We start from the raw sequence: 20439 nt of genomic DNA on the forward strand, positions 1-20439 counted from the left end.
GTTTCACGCAGAATCCGACAGAAGGTCGACCGCAGTGGATGTCGGATGGCGCTAGAGAGATTCACCCACTGGAGGGGTTCGACTGCTAGAGCCCGTGCGTCGTAGGAGTTCGTCCGAAATCTGTCCGCTACAGAAGTTCAGTCGGAGTCTGGTTCCCGTAGAAGTCCGGATGGGGATCATTTGTTGAGGAAGCTCGGCCGAAGTCTGCTGCAATAGAAGTCCAAAGGAATTCGTTCACAAGGGAAGCTCGGGTGGAGGCTTACAGTAGAAATCCAACGCGGATCGCTCGTAGTAGAAATTTGAAGTAGACCGCTTGTAGTAGTAGCTCGGAGTAGATCGCTTGTACCAGTAGCTCGGAGTAGATCGTCTGTAGCAGTAGCTCGGAGTAGATTACTTGTAGCAGAAGCTCGGTATAGATCGCTTGTGGTGGGGGCTCGGAGTCCGGCCCTTGTAAGAATTCAGATGAGGTCTACCTGCAATGGGAGCTCAGGGCTGAAGTCCGGCTCCCGTAGGAGCTCGGACGAAGTCTACCTACAGTATGAGTTCGGGGAAGAAGTCCGGCTCCGTAGGAGCCCGGATGAAACCCAGAAGGCGGTCGACCGCCGCAGAAACTTGGATGGAGCCCGTCCGTCATGGAGATCTGCTATTGGGAAAGTTCGGCCACTACGAACTGACGTAGTTCTGGAAGAAATTCGGATTGGAGTCGATCGAATCCTGTCGGAAAAGATCCGGAAGGGGTCCGGAGAATGGTTGACCCTTGTAGGAGATCGACCGATGGTAGAATCCATAGAGCACTTGAAGCAGCCTGATGGACAACCGAAGAAGCTTATCGCTGGAGAAGCCCGAGAGATGCGGCAGGAGTTCGTCCGTCGGGGGAATTCGGTCGACACTTGTGGAAGCTGTGGGAGTTTATTCGTCGGCAGAACTTGGGAATATTACGGAAGCTCGACCGTCGGAGAGGTTCGGAAAGATGTCGCTCAAGGTCGGACGTCGGCAGAGTCCCGTGAGGGTCACTCCTGGTACGAACTTCGGCTAGGGGGGTGTTTTATACCCAACAAAGAAATTAGATCTAGAATAAGCAATTGAACTTATGAAGTCTTAATTGGGTTTAGAAAAATCCTTTTGAATCTGATATATCTCACTGTCGAATAGAATTGAACCTATGGGATCACACAATAAAGAAATTAGATCTAGAATAAGCAATTGAACTTATGAAGTCTTAATTGGATTTAGAGAAATCTTTTTGGATTCAAGATAACCTTGCTAGCACAAGGTTGAACCCAATTTTCTCTTTGTACTTGAATTACTTATTTATAAAATTAATTCGAATTAATTACCTGCTAATAACCTAAATGAATTAGATTCATTGGACTTCAATTGTTAGGTGCCTAGGATTTTAAATCATATGCATAAAGGGTTCAAACCCTTAATCAAATTTCTTAATTGTTTGTATGGGATGTCACTTGATTTGATCAAGTTGGACGTGCCCACTTGGTTGAGGGCGTGAAGGATCGGCTAGGGGCATCCTATATTCCTATGTGGCGTGTGAGAGAGTGGGCTAAAGGGCGCCAAGTGCTGATGCCTCATCGATCTCCTAAGGATGGTCAAAGATTTAGAGCTACAAGAATTTCTAATATAAGTAGGACTTGTATTAAGGGACTATTTGGTTTTGAATAGGATTCAAACCTTTTGCCTATTTCAAGGATCCTTTTCTAAGGGTTATATCATCAGAATTCCAGCAAGCTTCAAGCCTCTAAAAGCCTCCCCACGCCTCCCTCTCTTCTCCCTTCTAGTTCCAATACCCAAGCTGGTTGGACATCCTCCATCTCCACATCCAAAAGGTAATTGGGCATCCTTCTTAGTAGCTGATTTTCAGAGCTGGTTGCTGCATAACCATAGGAAGGAAAGTAAAAAAAGAAGAGAAAAAAAAAGATCAAGAAAAAGATCAAAGAGTTGATCGCGATCCAGACTTCATTCAGATTCGCAGGATGATCGTTCTTGGAGAAGAAAAATTAACACCATAGAGAGCTGTTCCAGACTGATCCTGAGTGGATATCCGTAGAGGTCGAACACTTAGACAGCTAAGAGAGAACCTACCTTCTTCCAGATCCAGATTCGAAGAAAGAAATTACGAAACAGATATGTAATTCGATCACATATTTAATTTCAGTATAAAATTCAGCATGTGTTCAATTTCAGCATATGATGTAGATCCATGTGTTCTTTGTTTTATGCATGCATGATTTAGATTAAAAAGTATTTTAATCTTCTATTTCGCTGCGTTGTTTAGAAAAAAAAAATTTTGAAATACATATGCATGCAACCTACATGAAATTCCAACAATAACTGAGTCAAGATAAACAGAAAACATGATAACAAATAACACAAAATAATTAAATGAATAACTAATTGGAACTAATCAAATGCGTGACCTCTGGCAAACCTGAGTCTGACAATATGTTAAGAAACAATAGAAGCAAGCAACAAGTGGTGGACTTATGTACTTCTCCTTCAAACTTAGAATATCTAGTGCATGTGTGTATGAGCTTGTGAGCTTGTAGTTCGGATTTGATAACAATAAGATGGGGTGAAACTACCCTGATCACAAAAATTCTGGTTATTCAGGTGTTCCAACTAAACTTGGTTACAACAACTAAAATAATGCTTCAGATACCAAACTGGTTTATCTCTAACATGTTTTCTAATTTTGAAATATTAATTTATTGACAAGATCTAGAAAAAGAAATTCTAAGGGGGTTCAGCACGTTCAGACCTGTGATTAGAAAATTTTGTTCCTCAAGGTGTCACAAGCAAATCTGTTATTTTTTCTTGGATTTCTAAGTTCAACTCAGTATATTGAAAGGCTTTCACAAAACCATAGAGGCATGTTCATTTTCAAACATTGGCAAGTTAAAACACCCAAGTTTCATTGGCAATTTATTGACATTAATCAGAAAAATAACCCAAGAGCACTGAAATGATGGTATCAATCTCAAAGCATGATTACAGTACAATTTTTTGTACAGAATAGCATGGCCAATTTGACATGAAAATGGCCCATCACCTCTCCTCAAATACCTGAAAGGAAAGCCCATGTCTCACACTAGAGCACATCGGCCCCCCCCACCACCAAAAAAAAAAAAAAAGAAAGAAAAGAATGTTTTAGAAGTATCTATATTATTTCTTCTTTTTGAGGGATTCTATATTATTTACTTAAGATGGCAAATAACTATTATATGATTGTAACTATTAAAACATTTTTTGTAAGGAACCCTAAAAAAAGTTAAGATGACAGTTATATCTTTAAAAATCTATTGCAATAATGGTTCGAGAATTTACCAGTAACCAGAAGCAAGCAACTTTCCTCCAATAACTTTTGGTGGTTTACCCCATATCTGAGCTTTAGGGTTCTTCTTGAATACATGTTTCTGCTTGTTGGCTCCTCTGAATACTAAATAACTGCATGATTCAAAGGAAATCTGATCAAAACATAAGCATACTTCTAAAAGGAACTAGCACTCAAGATAAGTGTTAACTATAACAAAGGCATCAGATTATTTCATTTATAAGGAAACAATGTAATTTTACCCAATGATAAAAGTCAAGAAATTGGCTATAGCTGCAACTTTTGTTAGCTCCACTTTGTTTTTCAAAAGCCACCAACCCTGGACCAAAATATAGACAGAATAAGTAAACTGAGAAATTTCAGCTAAAATTAAATTTCCAAACAGATTCAAGTATAAGATGTTCCAAAAGGTTGGAAGGTGATAGACAAAGAAGTTGTCGCTTAGCCACACAACAAGAGATGCTAACAGTCCTCGATGGGCATTATGGGCTTCATGCACAGAAGTTTGTTAGGGGTCATTCAGTTTATCTTCGGTGCATAGGCAGTGACGTTAAAAGAGAAAGATGATATGAAAGAAGTATCAAAGAAGCAAATGTTTCTGAAAAACAACGCAATGGGAATGATGTGATATAAGTAAATTCTATAATCAGAGAAAAATTTAACTTTCCAAGATAAGAGAACAATGAGTAAAATCATCAAGTGTTTTGGCTCAAGTTTCCAACATTCAAAGAACATCATAGGTATCATGCAAGGCTACATGATTTAATATAGAGAGGGGAGTGGGGAGGGGTTCCTTAAAGGATAAAACTCCAGCTATCAGTGTTGATGGCAAAACTAAATCCAATACCCTACCATTCAAGCACGAAACCGGCAACATTACAGGATGCCAACACAGCTCTACCGGTACATACCAATCTGCATCGGTCGGTACCAATGCATACCAACATACCATAATGGTTGTACCAGTCAATACCGATGGTTTGTCAATTTTTCAAAATATGTCAGTTTTAGTTGTAGGGATTCGTCTACGCAATGGAAATAGATTTCAAAACATTTTTAACATGCATCATTATATGGAAACATGAGATGCAAATCCCAATCTCAAAACCACCTTAATAATTTCAATCAAATATAAACCAAATAGCAATCAATCAAGAAGAAGAAGATGATTACCCTCCAAAGTCTGATTGCTTGGTTGGTATCATTGAGGCACCCAAGTGTATGCCCTCCAACGATGATCCATACATGACTCGATCAAGGACTTTCCCCAATCTTTTCTCACTGAAATTCTTTTCAAGATTTCAGCAGCACCTCCTCTTTTGATGATCCAACCCTTCGACCAAGACTCTCTCAAACCTCTCCCTCTCTTGGACGTGTAGAAGCATAGTCTCCCGTAGGCATGTGGAAAAACATAGAAGGCCCAAGGGTGGAGTCCTATTTATAGTCTCCGAGTCCTAATCCCGTTAGGACTCTAGGTAGTTACATTAACCACCTTATCCACCCAACTACTTAACCACCCAACTAACCAACCTCCCAACCAATTAACCAATTAACTAATCTTGGGAGTTAGGGAATTAGCGAGTTGCTGTGTGGAAGAGAGAGAGATGGGGAGTGTGGACTCTTCTAGAATGAGGTTTGACTATGAGTTAGGGAATTAGCGAGTTGTTGTGTAGAAGAGAGAGAGATGGGGAGTGTGGACTCTTCTAGAATGAGGTTTGACTTAGTCAAACCCTAATCCAATTAGAAGACCATGTTGCTTAGGGTTTTGGATTTAATGCATGTGCTAGCATGTGTCTTCTAGACCCAATAGGATTTCAACTAAATCCTTATTTGATTAGGACTTCTCAAGCCTAATCAAAAAAGTTCATGATCTAATCCCTTTTGTGTGTGACCCATTGGGTTTCATATCTAGCCAGCAGTAGGCCCAACCTCATATGTACCTAAGTCCAATTAAAACTCTTCTAATTGACTAGGCCCAAAACACATTAAGCCCAAGTTAATTAATTAGAACTCTTAATTAATTACTGAATCAAACTCTTTAATTCATAAAACCTACAAGTCAAGATTGATGTATTGCAGCGTGTCATGACTATCCAGAAGATATGAAATTTGACGGAATATTAAAATATCCTTCTATGGCGAGTTACCGTGCAATTCAATCCTTTGATCATACAATATTCTGAATAGGCCATAGGTATGGAATCGTATCAAGCCTAAATACCTATCCACATATATCTCGATCTGATGATGATGACTCGATTGATGAATCATTAAAAACTCTTTCTAATGTTCATCATGCTCTGGCCAGAGACTCTGAGTCAACATCCTGAGAGACCATATAGGATATTCTCTCTCCTTACGAGAAATGATCGATTCTATATTGACCACTCACAACCTCCATATACACTTCAAGATACTCAGAACATCCCACACAAGTCTCAAAGAATCAGACTAGAGTATGAACCAAAGTACAGATCCATATGTATAAAGTACCATGACAATCTCAAGTTTAAGGATCACTTGCATTACTCCCACTGGAGAACCATCTGTTGACATGCTCGTAAGGCTCCATCAGATGTTCTTCCTGTGTATCAGTTCAATGAACTCATTCTCTAATGAGCACCCACATCCTTATATTAATGTCTCCACACAAGTGACTATGAATCAATCATCTTCTCCATCAAGCATACATAGGATGTGTCAGCCTTACCAGTATCATTGATCCCTAACTCAATGATCCTATGACTGAAAACATTTTAGATCAGGACTATCAAAATTTTAGATCTCACTGGCATGATTTCATCATGATCCTAAAATCATTATCCTAAGTCATGAAATTCGTCATAATCTTTAATTAAGTCGCAAAGAGATAATAAGATACAGCATATAACGAAACACAATGCCTCATATCATCAATGAATAAATAATGTCATGTACATGAGTAGGAAGATAATAAAGAAAAATTCCATCGCATCATCTATGCGATTGACTTATAGGGCACTAATCTTTCAATCTCTCACTTGCACTAAAGTCAATCGCCCCTGCACCTGATGCCCATGCAATCAAGATAGCGATCAAATTATTGTTGTGACAAGACCTTAATAAATGGATCCGCTATGTTGTTCTCTATGTCAACTTATTTTATTATCACATCTTGTCTTTCGATAATTTTTTGAACAAGATGGAACCATCTGAGGATGTGCTTGAATTTCTGATGAGATCTTGGTTCCTTAGCTTAAGCAACAGCCCTGATGTTGTCACAATAAAGTGGCACTAGGTGTCTGATCTCTGGAACCACACCCAACTCAGTGATGAAGTTCTTCATTCAGACGGCTTTCTTAGCAGCCTCACTTGCAACAATGTACTCTGTCTCAATAACCAAATCATCTACAGTTTGCTGTTTGGAACTGTTCCAACTTACTACACCTCCATATAAGATAAATATATATCTTGAAATGGACTTATTATCATCCGGATCAGATTGAAAACTAAAATCTGTTTATCCTTCCAACCTCAAATCTAATCTACCATATATCAGAAAAACATATCTAATCCTTCTCAAGTACTGAGAATGTTCTTCACAGCTTTTCAATATCCTCATCTGGATCTGCCTGAAATCTGTTGGTTATGCTCAAAACATAAGCCACATCAGACCTGATACATAGTATAGCATACATTATAGATCTCACAGCCGAAGCATAAGAAATTATACTCCTCTCTCTTCAGGTGTCTTGGGAGACATCTTCATAGAGAGATGTATACCATAACTCATGGACAAGTAACCTCTTTTACACCCATTCATGTTGAACCTCTTCAACACAAGATTATATACCTAGACTGGGACAAGCCTAGCATCCTTTTAAATCTATCTCTATAGATATTTTTATCAAGTACATGCTTCACCCAAATTTTTTATAAAAAAATTTTGAGATAGACATGATTTGACCGATTGTAGCATCGGGACATCATTCCCAATGAGCAGTATGTCATCTACATACAAAATCAAGAAAACAATGGCACTCCCACTTGTTTTCTTGTACATACACGGTTCATCCACATTTTTGATAAAACCAAATGATCTGACTGTCTCATCAAAACGTATATTCCAACTCTTCGATACTTGCTTTAATCGATAAATAAACCTTTTTAATTTGCATACTTGATTTGATCTCCCACTAGAGATAAATCCCTCTGATTAAGTCATATAGACTTCTTCCTCAAGATATCCATTGAGAAAAACGCTCTAAACATCCATCTGCCAGATTTTATAATCATAGTACGCAGCTATAACAAGCAATATCCGAATAGACTTGAGCATTGCTACTAGTAAAAAAATTTCTTTAAAATCAACATCTTGCCTTTGTTTGAAACCTTTTGCCACTAGTCTAGTCATGTAGGTTTCTACTCAACCATCCACTCCAATCTTCTTGAAGACCCATTTGCAGTCTATTAGGGTCATACCCTCAAGCACATCAACCAAAATCCATACTTGGTTTCTATATATGAGTCCACTTTGGATTTCATGGCTTCAAGCTATCTGTTAGTCCCTACTCATGACTTCTTCCAAATAAGTTAAGGGATCATTATTCTCAATGATGTGTGGCTCGTTGTCATTCTCAATGATAAATCTATATTTGAGTGGTACACTATGCACTCTAGATGACCTTCAAGGAGATGTGTGTCATGATTGTACTTCAACAATGGGCACATCTGATCGAGAATCACCTTATGGATTATCCACATATTGTCGTGGGATTGTTTATAGGTCTTGAACTTCTTCAAGTTCAACTATCCTCCCACTGTCTTCTTCTAGGATATTCTTTTTTCAAGAAAGTGGCATGCCTACTGACAAACACATTTTGTTCAATAGGATGGTAGAAGAAGTATCCCATACTCTCCTTAGGATAACTACAAACCTGCATTTATCTGATCTAGCATTTAGCTCATGTCCATCAACTCTTTTCACATAAGCCGGACAGCCACAAACTTTTAAATATTTTAGGCTTGGCCTCTTTCCTTTCCATACCTCATATGGAATGCTGATAACAGATTTAGATGATACTTTATTCAATAAGTATGCGGCAGTTTCTAGGACGTCTCCCCAGAACGAGATTGGAAGATTTGTGAAGCACATCATGGATCGCACCATATCTAATAGAGTGCAATTCCTCCTTTCCGCAATACCATTTAATTATGGTGTATAAGGAGTCCATTCTAAGAAAATTCCTTTTGTTTAAGATGATCGAGAAATTCACAAATTAAGTACTCACCCCTTCGATCAAATCGAAGAGCTTTAATACTCTTATCAATTTGTCTCTCAACCATACATTAATACTCCTTAAACTTATCAAAGACTTCAGATTTATGCTTCATCGTATACACATATCCAAATCTTGATAAATCAGCAGTAAATATGATAAAATAAGAGCAACCTTCCTTAGCAAGAGTAGTCATAGGCCCACAAACGTCTGTATATACAAGGCTAAGTAATTCATTTGATTTTTCTCTATGTCCACTAAATAGAGTCTTGGTCATCTTGTCCATGAGACAAGATTCACAAATTCCACATGATTTATAATCACACGGATCAAAGAACTCTTCTTTGTATAACTTATTTATCTTTGACTCACTAATATGATCAAGTCGGTAATGTCAAAGATATGTGACATTCATATCTTCTTTCTTTCTTTTCTTGTTCTCAACAATATGAAGAATATTATCATTGAGCGATAGAAACATAAGACCATTATCAACATATCTAAATCCATAAAACTCATCAGAATGAGAAATAGAGTAATCTTTGCTCTTCACATTAATCTCAAAGCCATGTTCAAGTAACAAGGGTATAAAGATACTGTTTCTAATGATATTTGGATGTAGTAACAGTTTATTAATTTCAAAACTTTCCCAGAAGGCAATTCTAACATAAAGGTTCCTATAGCTTTGGCCTATATGGACTCTCCACTAGCACCGAAAAGCTTGAAGTCACCTTTATTCAGCTTCTTTATTTCCTATAGTCCCTGCAACGACTTGCATAAGTGAGAACTACAGGCGGTATCTAATACCCATGAATTTGAAGTTGAAGCACTCAATGATAAATTGATCTATATCATATACAAACCTTTTGTAGATGCAACACTTGCAACCTGCTTCTGCTTCATACTTGCAAGATAATCCTTACAATTTCTTTTCCAATGTCTTTGCTTACCATAGTGAAAACAAGTATCGTTGGTGGAGACAATCTTCGCCTTTTCTCCTTGATGATGCTTGCCTTAGAGTTTAATTTTTTTTTTTTCTTTGAACCCTTCTTGCCAACCTTTTTCTTAGCAATCCGGTCCACCGTAAGAACAGAGCCACTTTCAAATTGAGAAGTATGGACTAAGGATCCATGTTCTCGTGTTGCCTCTGCAACTTATTGCTCATAAAGGCTAATATGATACATTTGACAGTCATACTGTCATCCTTCTACATCTTATATGCGGTCCTTTCCTCCTCTGTAGCATCATCCTCGATCTTATCGAGATCAGGAGCATTAAGAATATAGGAGACTTTCTCCTGAATGAGAACAATTCTCAAGTTCCTCAACCAATACATATAATTCGGTCTGGTCAATTTATTTGCATCAAGAATCATGTCATCCTTGTGGATAGCACAATAAGGCAACACTACACAAATATGCCATAAGCATCACTACTCACTAAGTCAACATCATACTAAGTTCTACAGCAAATCTTGTGGATAGCACAACAAATTTACTATAATTTTATATACTGTATTGGCTTAGCATAAAGGAAGGCTTAGCACGAAGGAAGGCATGGATAATATTCTTAATATTTCACCATTAAGACTTAATATAATTTTATGAGAGACTTCGGTCTCAAGCACATCCATGGAATGTATATATCCATCACAAATAGTATATATATCCATACTACTAGCATAAAGAGCATAAAATATAATAGGATGGTTATGGACATTCCTAATGTAATCCATTTGAGCCACTTGGATGGTTACGGATCTCATCCTAGGTGGGTCATAGAGTGAGCTATCTCATGGACAATCTTCATGCACCTCCTTGTAGTCCTATCTCCATCTCATGAAAGCTTTGACGAATGCTCCATCTTCTTTCTTTTCTTGTAAATACAAAGAAACAATCTCTATCTATTTATATTTTATCTTCCTATCCTTAATTTTACATCAACATGTAAAAATATTCCAATCAACAGTTGAAAAAATACATAGGAAGAAAAAGAACTATACAACTGAAATTATGAATGGTGTAGGGGCACCCAGCCCCAACTTAAAAATTTACAACCATTGTAATTACACTCACTCAATCAGCCATCACAGACACATTCTTATATTCATCTATTACATTGGTGTATTTAGTCCATAACCATCCATCATGCAATTGATAACAATTATACAAAATATGATTATCAACAATTCATGTTATTCTAATTGTGATAGCATTCATTCATATGTCATAAGGATATCATGATGTTTTTAAATTACATGAGCCCTAGGCCCATCTAGGGTTTATGAATTGGGTTCAACTCTTGACCCAAGATCAATTATAAGTTAACCACATGTCATCCTATTTGAGTTAGATAATGAAATCTCAAATAGAGCCCAATTAGGTTTGTAGAGATTTAGTTATCTTAGACTCAAACCCTAATGACAATTAGGTCAACTTAAATTGAATCAAGAATCCTAATCTCATTAGGACCTTTGAACTTTGATCAACATCAAAATCACCAAAACCCCAGATTATGAATGTTGCATTCCTTTTTTCATGACATAGAATTTTTAGCCACCCATATGTTTGGATCAAGAACCATGATAGGCCGCCATCATTGGATCAAGAACCAAGATGGGATGCCATCCATGGATCAAACACCATGTGGGATGCCATCCATGGATCAAGCCCAATAATGGGACGCCCACATCCTAGGATCAAGAACCAATCATTGGTGGCGCCATATGGGTCTAGGGTGTTTGCATCTCATGCATGAACCCCAAGATCTCATGCATCTCATACACAAGACAGCAATTCTATAGAAACATCAGATTATAGGATCCTTCATAACTTGTCATACAAGTCTTAAACCAATGGAATTACAATCTAAGAATTGATCATGAACAAAAGGACCTTTGATCAAACATGAAGATGCAACAATTCAGCAATTAAACATCATGCAAAAATTTCAGATCATGACATATGAAGAATTAGATCCAATCTATATTACAATAACAACATGAAGTTTGATTGAATCTATCAAGGATGGCTCTAATACCACTGTAGGGATTTGTCTATGCAGTGGAAATAGATTTCAAACGTTTTTAACATGCATCATTATATGAAAACATAAGATGCGAATCCCAATCCCCAAATCACCTTGATGATTTCAATCAAACATAAACCAAATAGCAATCAATCAAGAAGAAGAACATGATTACCCTCCAAGGTCTGATTGTTTGGTTGGTATCATTGAGGCACCCAAGTGTATGCCCTCCAATGATGATCCATACGGGACTCAATCAAGGACTCTCCCCAATCTTTTCTTACTGAAATTCTTCTCAAGATTTCAGCAGCATCTCCCTTTTTGATGATCCAACCCTTCGACCAAGACTCTCTCAAACTCTCCCTCTCTTGGACGTGTTGAAGCATAGTCTCCGCTAGGCATGTGGAAAAACATAGAAGGCCCAAGGGTGGAGTCCTGTTTATAGTCTCCAAGTCCTAATCCCATTAGGACTCTAGGTAGTTACATTAACCACCTTATCCACCCAACTACTTAACCACCCAACTAACTAACCTCCCAACTAATTAACCAATTAACTAATCTTGGGAGTTGGAGTTAGGGAGTTGTCGTGTGGAAGAGAAAGAAAGATGGTGCATGTGGACTCATCTAGAATGGGGTTTGACTTAATCAAACCCTAATCCAATTAGAAGTCCATGTTGATTAGGGTTTTGGGTCTAATACATGTGCTAGCATGTCTCCTAGAACCAATAAGATTTCAACTAAATCCTTATTTGCTTAGGACTTCTCAAGCCTAATCAAAAAAGTTCATGATCTAATCTCTTTTGTGTATGATCCATTGAATTCCATATCTAGCCAGCAATAGGTCTAGGCTCATATGTACCTAAGTCCAATTAGAACTCTTCTAATTGACTAGGCCCAAAATATATTAAGCCCAAGTTAATTAATTAGAACTCCTAATTAATTATTGAATCAAACTCTTTAAGTCATAAAACCTACGAGTCAAGATTGACATCTAGTAACGTGTCATGACTATCCAGAAGATATAGAATTTGGTAGAATACCAAAACATTCTTCTATGGTGAGTTACCGTACAATTCAATCCTTCAATCATACAACATCTTGAATAGACCATGGGCATGAAATCATGTCAAGCCCAAATACTTATCCATATGTATCTCGATCTAATGATAATGACTCGGTTAATGAACTATTAAAAACTCTTTCTAACATTCATTCTGCTCTGGTCAGAGGCTCTCTGAGTCAACATCCTAAAACACTACACAGGATATTCTCTTCCCTTATGAGTGATCGTCACAACCTCCATACACGCTTCATGATACCCAAAACATCCCACACAAGTCTCAAAGAGTCAGACTAGGGTATGAACCAAAGTACAGATCCGTATGTACAAGGTACCATGGCGATCTCAGGTTTAAGGATCACGTGCACCGCTCCAACTAGAGAACCATCTGTTGATATGCTCATAAGGCTCCATCAGATATTCTTCCTATGGATCAGTTCAGTGAACTCATTCTCTAATGAGCACCCACATCATTGTATTAGTGTCTCTACGCAAGTGACTGTAAGATCAATCATCCTCGACATCGAGCATACATAGGATGTGCTAGTTTTATCGGTATCATTGATCCCCGACTCAATGATCCTATGACTGAAAATATTTTAGATCAGGGCTATCAAAATTTTAGATCTCACTAGCATGATCTCATCATAGTCCTAAAACCATTACTCTAATTCATGGGATTCGTCATAATCTTTAATTAAGTCATAAAGAGATAATAAGATACATATATGACGAAACACAATGCCTCATATCATCAATAAATGAATAATGTCATGTACATGAGTAGAAAGATAATAAAGAAAAGTTCCATCGCATCATCTATGTGATTAACTTGTAGGGCACTAATCTTTCATTAGCACCCACTGACAGTACCAGTACAGTATCCATACTACATCTTTCCAATAGAAAAATGGTACAGCATTCAAAACTAGTATTTAAAAACTTGATTCAAAGATTATCGTCAGGTGAACTTTTGTTAAGCAGAGTGAGATGCAATCTCCTAGTCCTGGTTTAGATATTAAGCAATAGTGGACCATCATAATCTTGATTTTTTATCTAATAAAAATGGCAGGATTGGTCAAATTGATATATAGTACACAGTAAAATTCATAATGCATACAATACGTGCAATATAAGTCCATTATTCTTGCAACAGCATGCATTGCCAAAAAATGTTAAAAGGGCAAGGAGACGTTATGGACAGGTTAAAATTAACTTGCCTGAATACTAAATGTGAAAGGGATGAAAACTAGATCTCCAAAGACCAGCATAAAACCCAACCTTTCTGCAATAATGTCCCACCTATAAATTATAACCAAATTTACACTGATTAGTTTCATAAATCAGATTACATAACCGATAAATCATAAGGAAAGGCAACAGCAAAGCAGCATTCATGTCATAACAATCAAAGTATGAAATCATAGCCACACAGAATTAAATTCTAAAGATTATGTAGTGTGGGAATTGCACATCAACAAGTGACTGCATAACAGGCCCAAGGAAATGGTACAGGAGCGCACTACCTCTACATTTTTACATAAAAGAGAGTTTGACCAAAACCTTGAAACTAGAGAAGCAAAACACATCAAGCTGAGTATATTAAATTGCGCATTCCTTCAAATTCCCTAAATGTAGATCATTAAAAAATAATGGAAATGACACCAACATTTTTTTTAGACTAGAAAACATCTCTTTCTAAGCTAAACCTCCAAACTTTCATCATAGAGTCAATTAAGGACAAATTGTTTTCTAAAGCCTAGAACAAATCAAAACTAGGTCAACATAATAAAATATAACATATATTTAAAAAAGAAAAATCAAAACTATATTCACGCACTCATAAAATTATCAAAATGGGGAAATAATCAATCTCCTTTTTGTTCAAAGTGGCACAAGGAACAGTTGTCGGAAAGCCAATGGATGAATGAAAGATAATCCTGAAATGGTTTAATGCCCTAATTCAACAACCTTGCTTGTGATACTCACATGAGAAATTACACGAGATATGATGTATTCCTGTTATCTTCCTTCTCACAAACAATTTAGCAAAATCCTAGCAAAGTCACCAAAACACTTCATCCATTAATTTGCTGCCAGACTCTTGTCTTCTTTATTCTGGAGTCATGAAACTTTACAAAATTATTGTTTACAAATGTTCCTCCTATTAAGGAGGGACCAAAGGCGCCAACCTCGGTAAACTTGCAGATTAGGACCCTACAAACTATATCCACATTTTGAAGTAGTATTGAGAATATGGGCTAGGAAAAATTCTGGTAGGACACCAAATTCACAGATAAGTGAGCTTACGAATGAAGGGTTAGTTTTGCTTGAAGAGAACAATCACTCCCTTAAATTTTTTTAACAGGCAAACATTCACATATCATAAAGATCTCTCTCTCTCTCTGTGTAACAAAAGAAATCCATGGTATTTTAAGGAATAATATGAATTTTTGAAAAAGATGAGGTTTTCCATTTTGCTTTCTGCACTGAAACTAGGAATGATGAATTCTTCAGTTTTTTGATGGTCATCTGTATAGATATTCTATTAGTCTTCTTTTTTTAAAAAAAGTTGTTCATACTTCATACTCCTCCCACTATAGATGAGACTAAATTGTTGCGGATAAGTAAGTTTCGATACACACCAACCAGCATTCTAAGTTCCATAGCTAGCCACTCAGCGCCCAAAAAAAGTCACCTTTCACAGGAATTAAAGGGCTAGCTCAAGACGACAATCAGATGCAACAATCTGCGCAACCCTACATACAGCTTTCTTGATCACAAGCTGTGTTAGATGGACACTCATGTCCAGCTCCAAGAATGCATGTCAGAAACATGCCAAACACTTGTTCACTTATTTTCTCCAGCTTGTACATTTAGGTGGACAAATTGACTCTTCCAATAATGAGTTCAACCTATCAACCACCATAATAGTGTTTAGAGTGACCTTTTGTTCTATTTAAGAGATTGGTCAAGGATGTAGATATTGAAATAACTTTTAAAAATGTTCTTTTTCTTTGTATCTCTCAACCAATTAGAAAGTTTAAAACACACACAGTGGAAGTCCTTAACAAATAATATATTCTAATATTTTCTTTTACACAACAAATATATCATTTAATTAAAATTATTTTTTCTGTGTATTCCCATATCTCTTTTTTCCCTCTTGCCAGGTCAGCCACTTGGTCCCATATCTCCTTTTTCCCTCTTGCCAAATGCAATTCCTATATCCATGTCCAAGCAACACCGACCAAAAGTCATACTCCATAACAGCATATCCTATATTATCTAGATCTTTCAATTTTACCTTGGGTACCCACACCTGACACAATTTGCGTGACACTCAAACAAGGCTTTGTAAGAACAACAATGCTTAGATGGACATCTGCATGCCCAACACAAAAACCTCAACTCCCATGTAACACAGTCCATAACAGATCCTGTTTAGAAAAACATTTCAACAATGATGAAGATAATATCAATAATATCTTTAACTCTGTAAGTTCCTATAGAACAGGCAAAATAATCGGAAAAATTATTTAATTGATCTACTACCCATCAATTCAATTTCCATTTGAGCCTGGTGGAAGCAATAAAGCACATCTTGTATGATTGTACTGATACATCAAGAGCTTGGAAGAAGGTAATTTCTTTCTTGAACCATGGTTTGAGCATGAATGTTAATCACTTTTCGGATTACATGTGACAAAGGAGCAGGCCCTATTTGCAAATTGAATTCATCTTAATATTGCATAGCATTTTCAGAAAACCAATGATATTTTTTGATAACAAAGAAAGTCAAAGATGCAGGTGCTCAATGAAGCTATTGTTTCTCGCATTCTGTAAAACTAATACTTATAAGAAAATCCTAGTAACTTCAGACACAAATTTCAAACAAGTGAATCAACGGGGATTTGCAGCAGCTAAAGTTCACAGGGATGGATTGAACATGGATGGTGGAAGGCTCCGAATGGAGATACATTGAAATTAAATATGGATGCAGCACTTCATAGTGCAATTTGAATGCAGATATAAGAAGAGCACTTTGAGATAAATTTGTAAGTCTGCTACTTGCTATATCTGCTGAACCACTAAACTTTTGATCACTAAGGCAATGGCTTGTGATGTATTGCATTTTTATAGTAATTATTATTATTAGTTTTTAATGATTTTGATAAAATTGGTATAATAATTAACTAAATAAATGTAAAAACCTGATATGTTTTATGTCAATTGCAGGTAATTGAATCAGGTCACACCTAATTGGGCTTAACCATATTTTAAAGGTCAAATTAAGTGAAATTGGTTGAGTCCGATTCAGCAGGATTTGTCATCCGGAGTTATCAGATCTTGCATCAAAATCAGAGTCCACCTCAAAGCAGAATAACCAAATCAAGATATCAATGGACCCCACACCTTATCTTTTTTGGCATCATCAGCCAGAAAAGAAACTAGAGGTGCAGGAAATAAATCAAGCAGTTAATCTCTCCCATCTAGTCAACCAATCTAAATTCTGGATATTTTGGTGTGAGGACCCCTAAAAGGCAAGCTACAGGACTCCAAATTGAGCAAGATTAGATCCTACAGAATTTTGAGAGAAGCAAGAAAGGAACATAATTTACAGAATTGAATTTGGATTCCAGATGAGGTGGCTACAGTAGGTTGAAGTTGGTAACAATGTTGGACACAACAAGAAACACCCGATACACCCAGATTCTTCTTAGTGTTTCTTGGCACAAAGATCTGATATGGCAACCAATTTTGGGTGGCAAAGAGCTATCTTGGAAAGAATTAAATGGAAGAAAATCAGAGTCCAAACTAATTCTGCATGAGGAGCAAACTTAGAAAGAATTGGAACCAATTCTTGGAAAACTTGATTTGGGCAGCGAAACCTTACTTTGTTTTGCAGATTTTGTGGATCCAGGAAGGAAGAAATTCTTCTCCTCTAATTAATCATGCCTCCTTTCCTTCTTTTACTATAGAAATCATAATAAAATCAGAAAATTTGGGCAGCATAAGAAGTAGATGGCTGGTGGTTGCTTAAAACCTATCCAAAGGAGGAGAGATTCTATACCAAATAGAAAGAATGATATATAGAATAAAATCATGGAAAAAATACCACCTTAACCCTAGCCCTAGCCCTATTTAAGGATCGAAAAACACCAGCAAAAAAAGGAAGGAGAATCATCTTTGAAAGCTAGAAATCAAGGAAGGAGAGTTTGGAGTATCTGGAAGATTTGAAGAGAGGATTCATTCGGCTCTGCAATTCCTTCAGAGTTTTTAATTCTTTCTCTTGTTTACTTCGAATTTATTTTCTAGAACTCATTGTTAGGATGATTTTGGAGTTTTATTCAAGTAAACTTGAGTTTGATTTCGATATGATGAAAAGCTAAATTTCTAGCTAGGGTACCTGATATAGCTTGGATTTAATTTCAATTCCAGAATCTTGTATTAATTTTCTTTGTTAATGCAATTGTTTGTTATTTGCACTTAATGCTTTTAAGTATTATTATCTTTGGTACTTGATTGATTTCGATTTATAATTGGTACTGGGAAGGAAGATTATAAATTGGAGTTAATAACAAACATCATAGGAATAATAATTGGAGCGGGAGCAGAAGATTTGACCTGTGGGATCTTGGAAATAATCACTGTGCTTATTGAACTAATTGAAATCTATTTTACTATTGGGAGATAGATTATAGGTTTTAATTAATATATTTAATAAGACTCGGGAGAGATTATTAAATAATTCAAGATTATTTATCCTTGCATTAATAATTAAATTTGGATTATTAATCGGAATAGCTGGAATTGATAATTGGTCCAAGTGAAATCAGATATACCCTAGTGATTTATCAATCGAATTTTGATTCAGCTTTTATTGAGTTCTTTAGAGTTAATTTTATTTTCCACTGTCATTCAGTTTCGATCGTTTAGACATTAGTAAAATTAGCATTCATTTTTGGTAATTAAACTCAGTCCTCGTGGGAACGATCTCTTATTTATCATTATATTACTTGAGCGATTTCGTGCACTTGCGAAATAGGCTAACAAGTTTTTGGCGCCGTTGCCGGGGACTGGTGCTTTAATATCAAGAATAGTTGATTTTACTAGTAATCTAGATATTTTATTTCTTAGATATTTAAAAAAAAAATCACTGACATTTCATAACGCTTAACTAATATAGTATAACCAAAAATATTAAAAAAAAAAATTCAAACTTGATTGGACATCTTGTTTCTTTGCATTGCATCTCCATAATTAACTTTAAGGGCACTTAACCCATTAATCAGATAAGGTGGGGATTTGATCACCCTTCCTTAGCCCAAAAACCACATCCTTCGTCCTGCATAACCTAGACCTTAATCTAAAATCAATTAAACGTTGGCCTAGGATATTCGAGCTCAATAGACAAGAAAGCCCTAAAGTTAGACCGAGTTCGAATTGATTAATTGCTCGGTGTTTAAGGCAAGTGGTTTAAGAAGGTAGTTTTCAATTGGTTCCGTTGTCTGACCTGGCCAACTCAGTTGGTGTCTAAGGAAAGCAACAAGCAGGGACCTCCCACATCTTACACTTACCTGGCTGAGACAGTTAGTCAGTTTTGGGCTTGGAGTGCTTGAAGGCGATCTTGGAACAGTTAGGAGCTGTCTAGATCTAGGTTAACCCTAGGATAGAAAGTCCATTTTGTGCTAATTTGTTTGCCATTAAAATTTAAACCTAATTAAAACACTCTTCTCTTTCATCTCTAGATTTAGGACTCCTTAGGACTCATCTCTGGAACTCTTTTCTCTCTCTTTCCTCTTCTCTCTTCTTAAAAAAAAAAAAAGGATAATAATCTTTCAAAATTACAACTTGGAAAAGAGAATCGGGTCGACTTGTGAGAATTGAATCAAACCCCATTTCAAGTCAAAAATTGAACGCACTTGTAAACAAAATATTAAAGCAGTCAGAGAAGGGAAGAAATCTGAGGCAAAAGTAGATCCAGAAATGGCTGAAGATCCAAGGAGAAGTAATCCTAGTAGGAAATAATGAGATTGCTAGAGAGGCAAACCCCAGGGCACTGCGGGATTATGCCATGCCTACCGTGAATGGAGCTTCATCTAGCATCACAAGACCACCTGTGCAAGCAAACAACTTTGAGATCCAGCCTGCTTTGATCCAAATGATCCAGACAGCAGTTCAGTTTGGAGGATTGCCCAATGATACCCTAATGCGCACATTGCAAACTTCTTGGAGATATGTGATACCCTTAAGCATAATGGAGTGTCAGATGATGCAATTCGGCTAAGATTGTTCCCGTTTTCACTTAGAGACAAAGCTAAAGCATGGTTACAGTCTCTTCCTGCTGGCTCGATCACCACTTGGAATGACTTAGCACAAAAATTTTTGGCAAAATTCTTTCCACCTGCTAAGACTGCTAAGTTGAGGACTGACATCCAAACCTTCGTGCAATTTGACATGGAGACCTTATATGAAGCCTGGGAAAGGTTCAAGGATCTGCTTAGGAGGTGTCCACACTACGGGCTGCCTAAATGGTTGATTGTGCAAATCTTCTACAATGGGCTGAACAACCATACCAGAATTAATATTGATGCTGCTGCTGGAGGTTCATTGATGGGGAAGTCGCTTGATGAGGCCTATGATCTTTTGGAGGAAATGGCCAACAACAATTACCAATGACCCAATGAGAGAAACATGGCGAGGAGACCTGCTGGGGTTCATGAGATAGACGCTATTACTGCACT

The 20439-nt window shown here is 36.9% G+C and overlaps 1 protein-coding gene across 8 annotated transcripts in view; it reads right to left on the reverse strand.

Annotated features, from left to right (window-relative positions):
- LOC105035969 (delta(14)-sterol reductase) overlaps positions 1-20439 on the reverse strand; it is a 97872-nt gene that overhangs the window by 19178 nt on the left and 58255 nt on the right. For 6 of the 8 annotated variants that reach the window (XM_073250501.1, XM_073250497.1, XM_073250496.1 and 3 more), the window contains 3 exons: positions 13912-13993; positions 3589-3665; positions 3340-3459 (listed from right to left, as the gene is read on the reverse strand). In XM_073250501.1, coding sequence (XP_073106602.1) covers positions 3340-3459; positions 3589-3665; positions 13912-13993 — 279 coding nt within the window. Of the gene's footprint in view, positions 1-2390; positions 2599-2980; positions 3104-3339; positions 3460-3588; positions 3666-13911; positions 13994-20439 lie in introns of those variants that run through there. The other 2 variants (XM_073250495.1, XM_073250500.1) reach the window with 2 other exon arrangements.

The sequence above is a fragment of the Elaeis guineensis genome, unplaced genomic scaffold (genome assembly GCF_000442705.2).
Source record: "Elaeis guineensis isolate ETL-2024a unplaced genomic scaffold, EG11 Super_Scaffold_1000045, whole genome shotgun sequence".
Lineage (NCBI taxonomy): Eukaryota > Viridiplantae > Streptophyta > Magnoliopsida > Arecales > Arecaceae > Elaeis > Elaeis guineensis.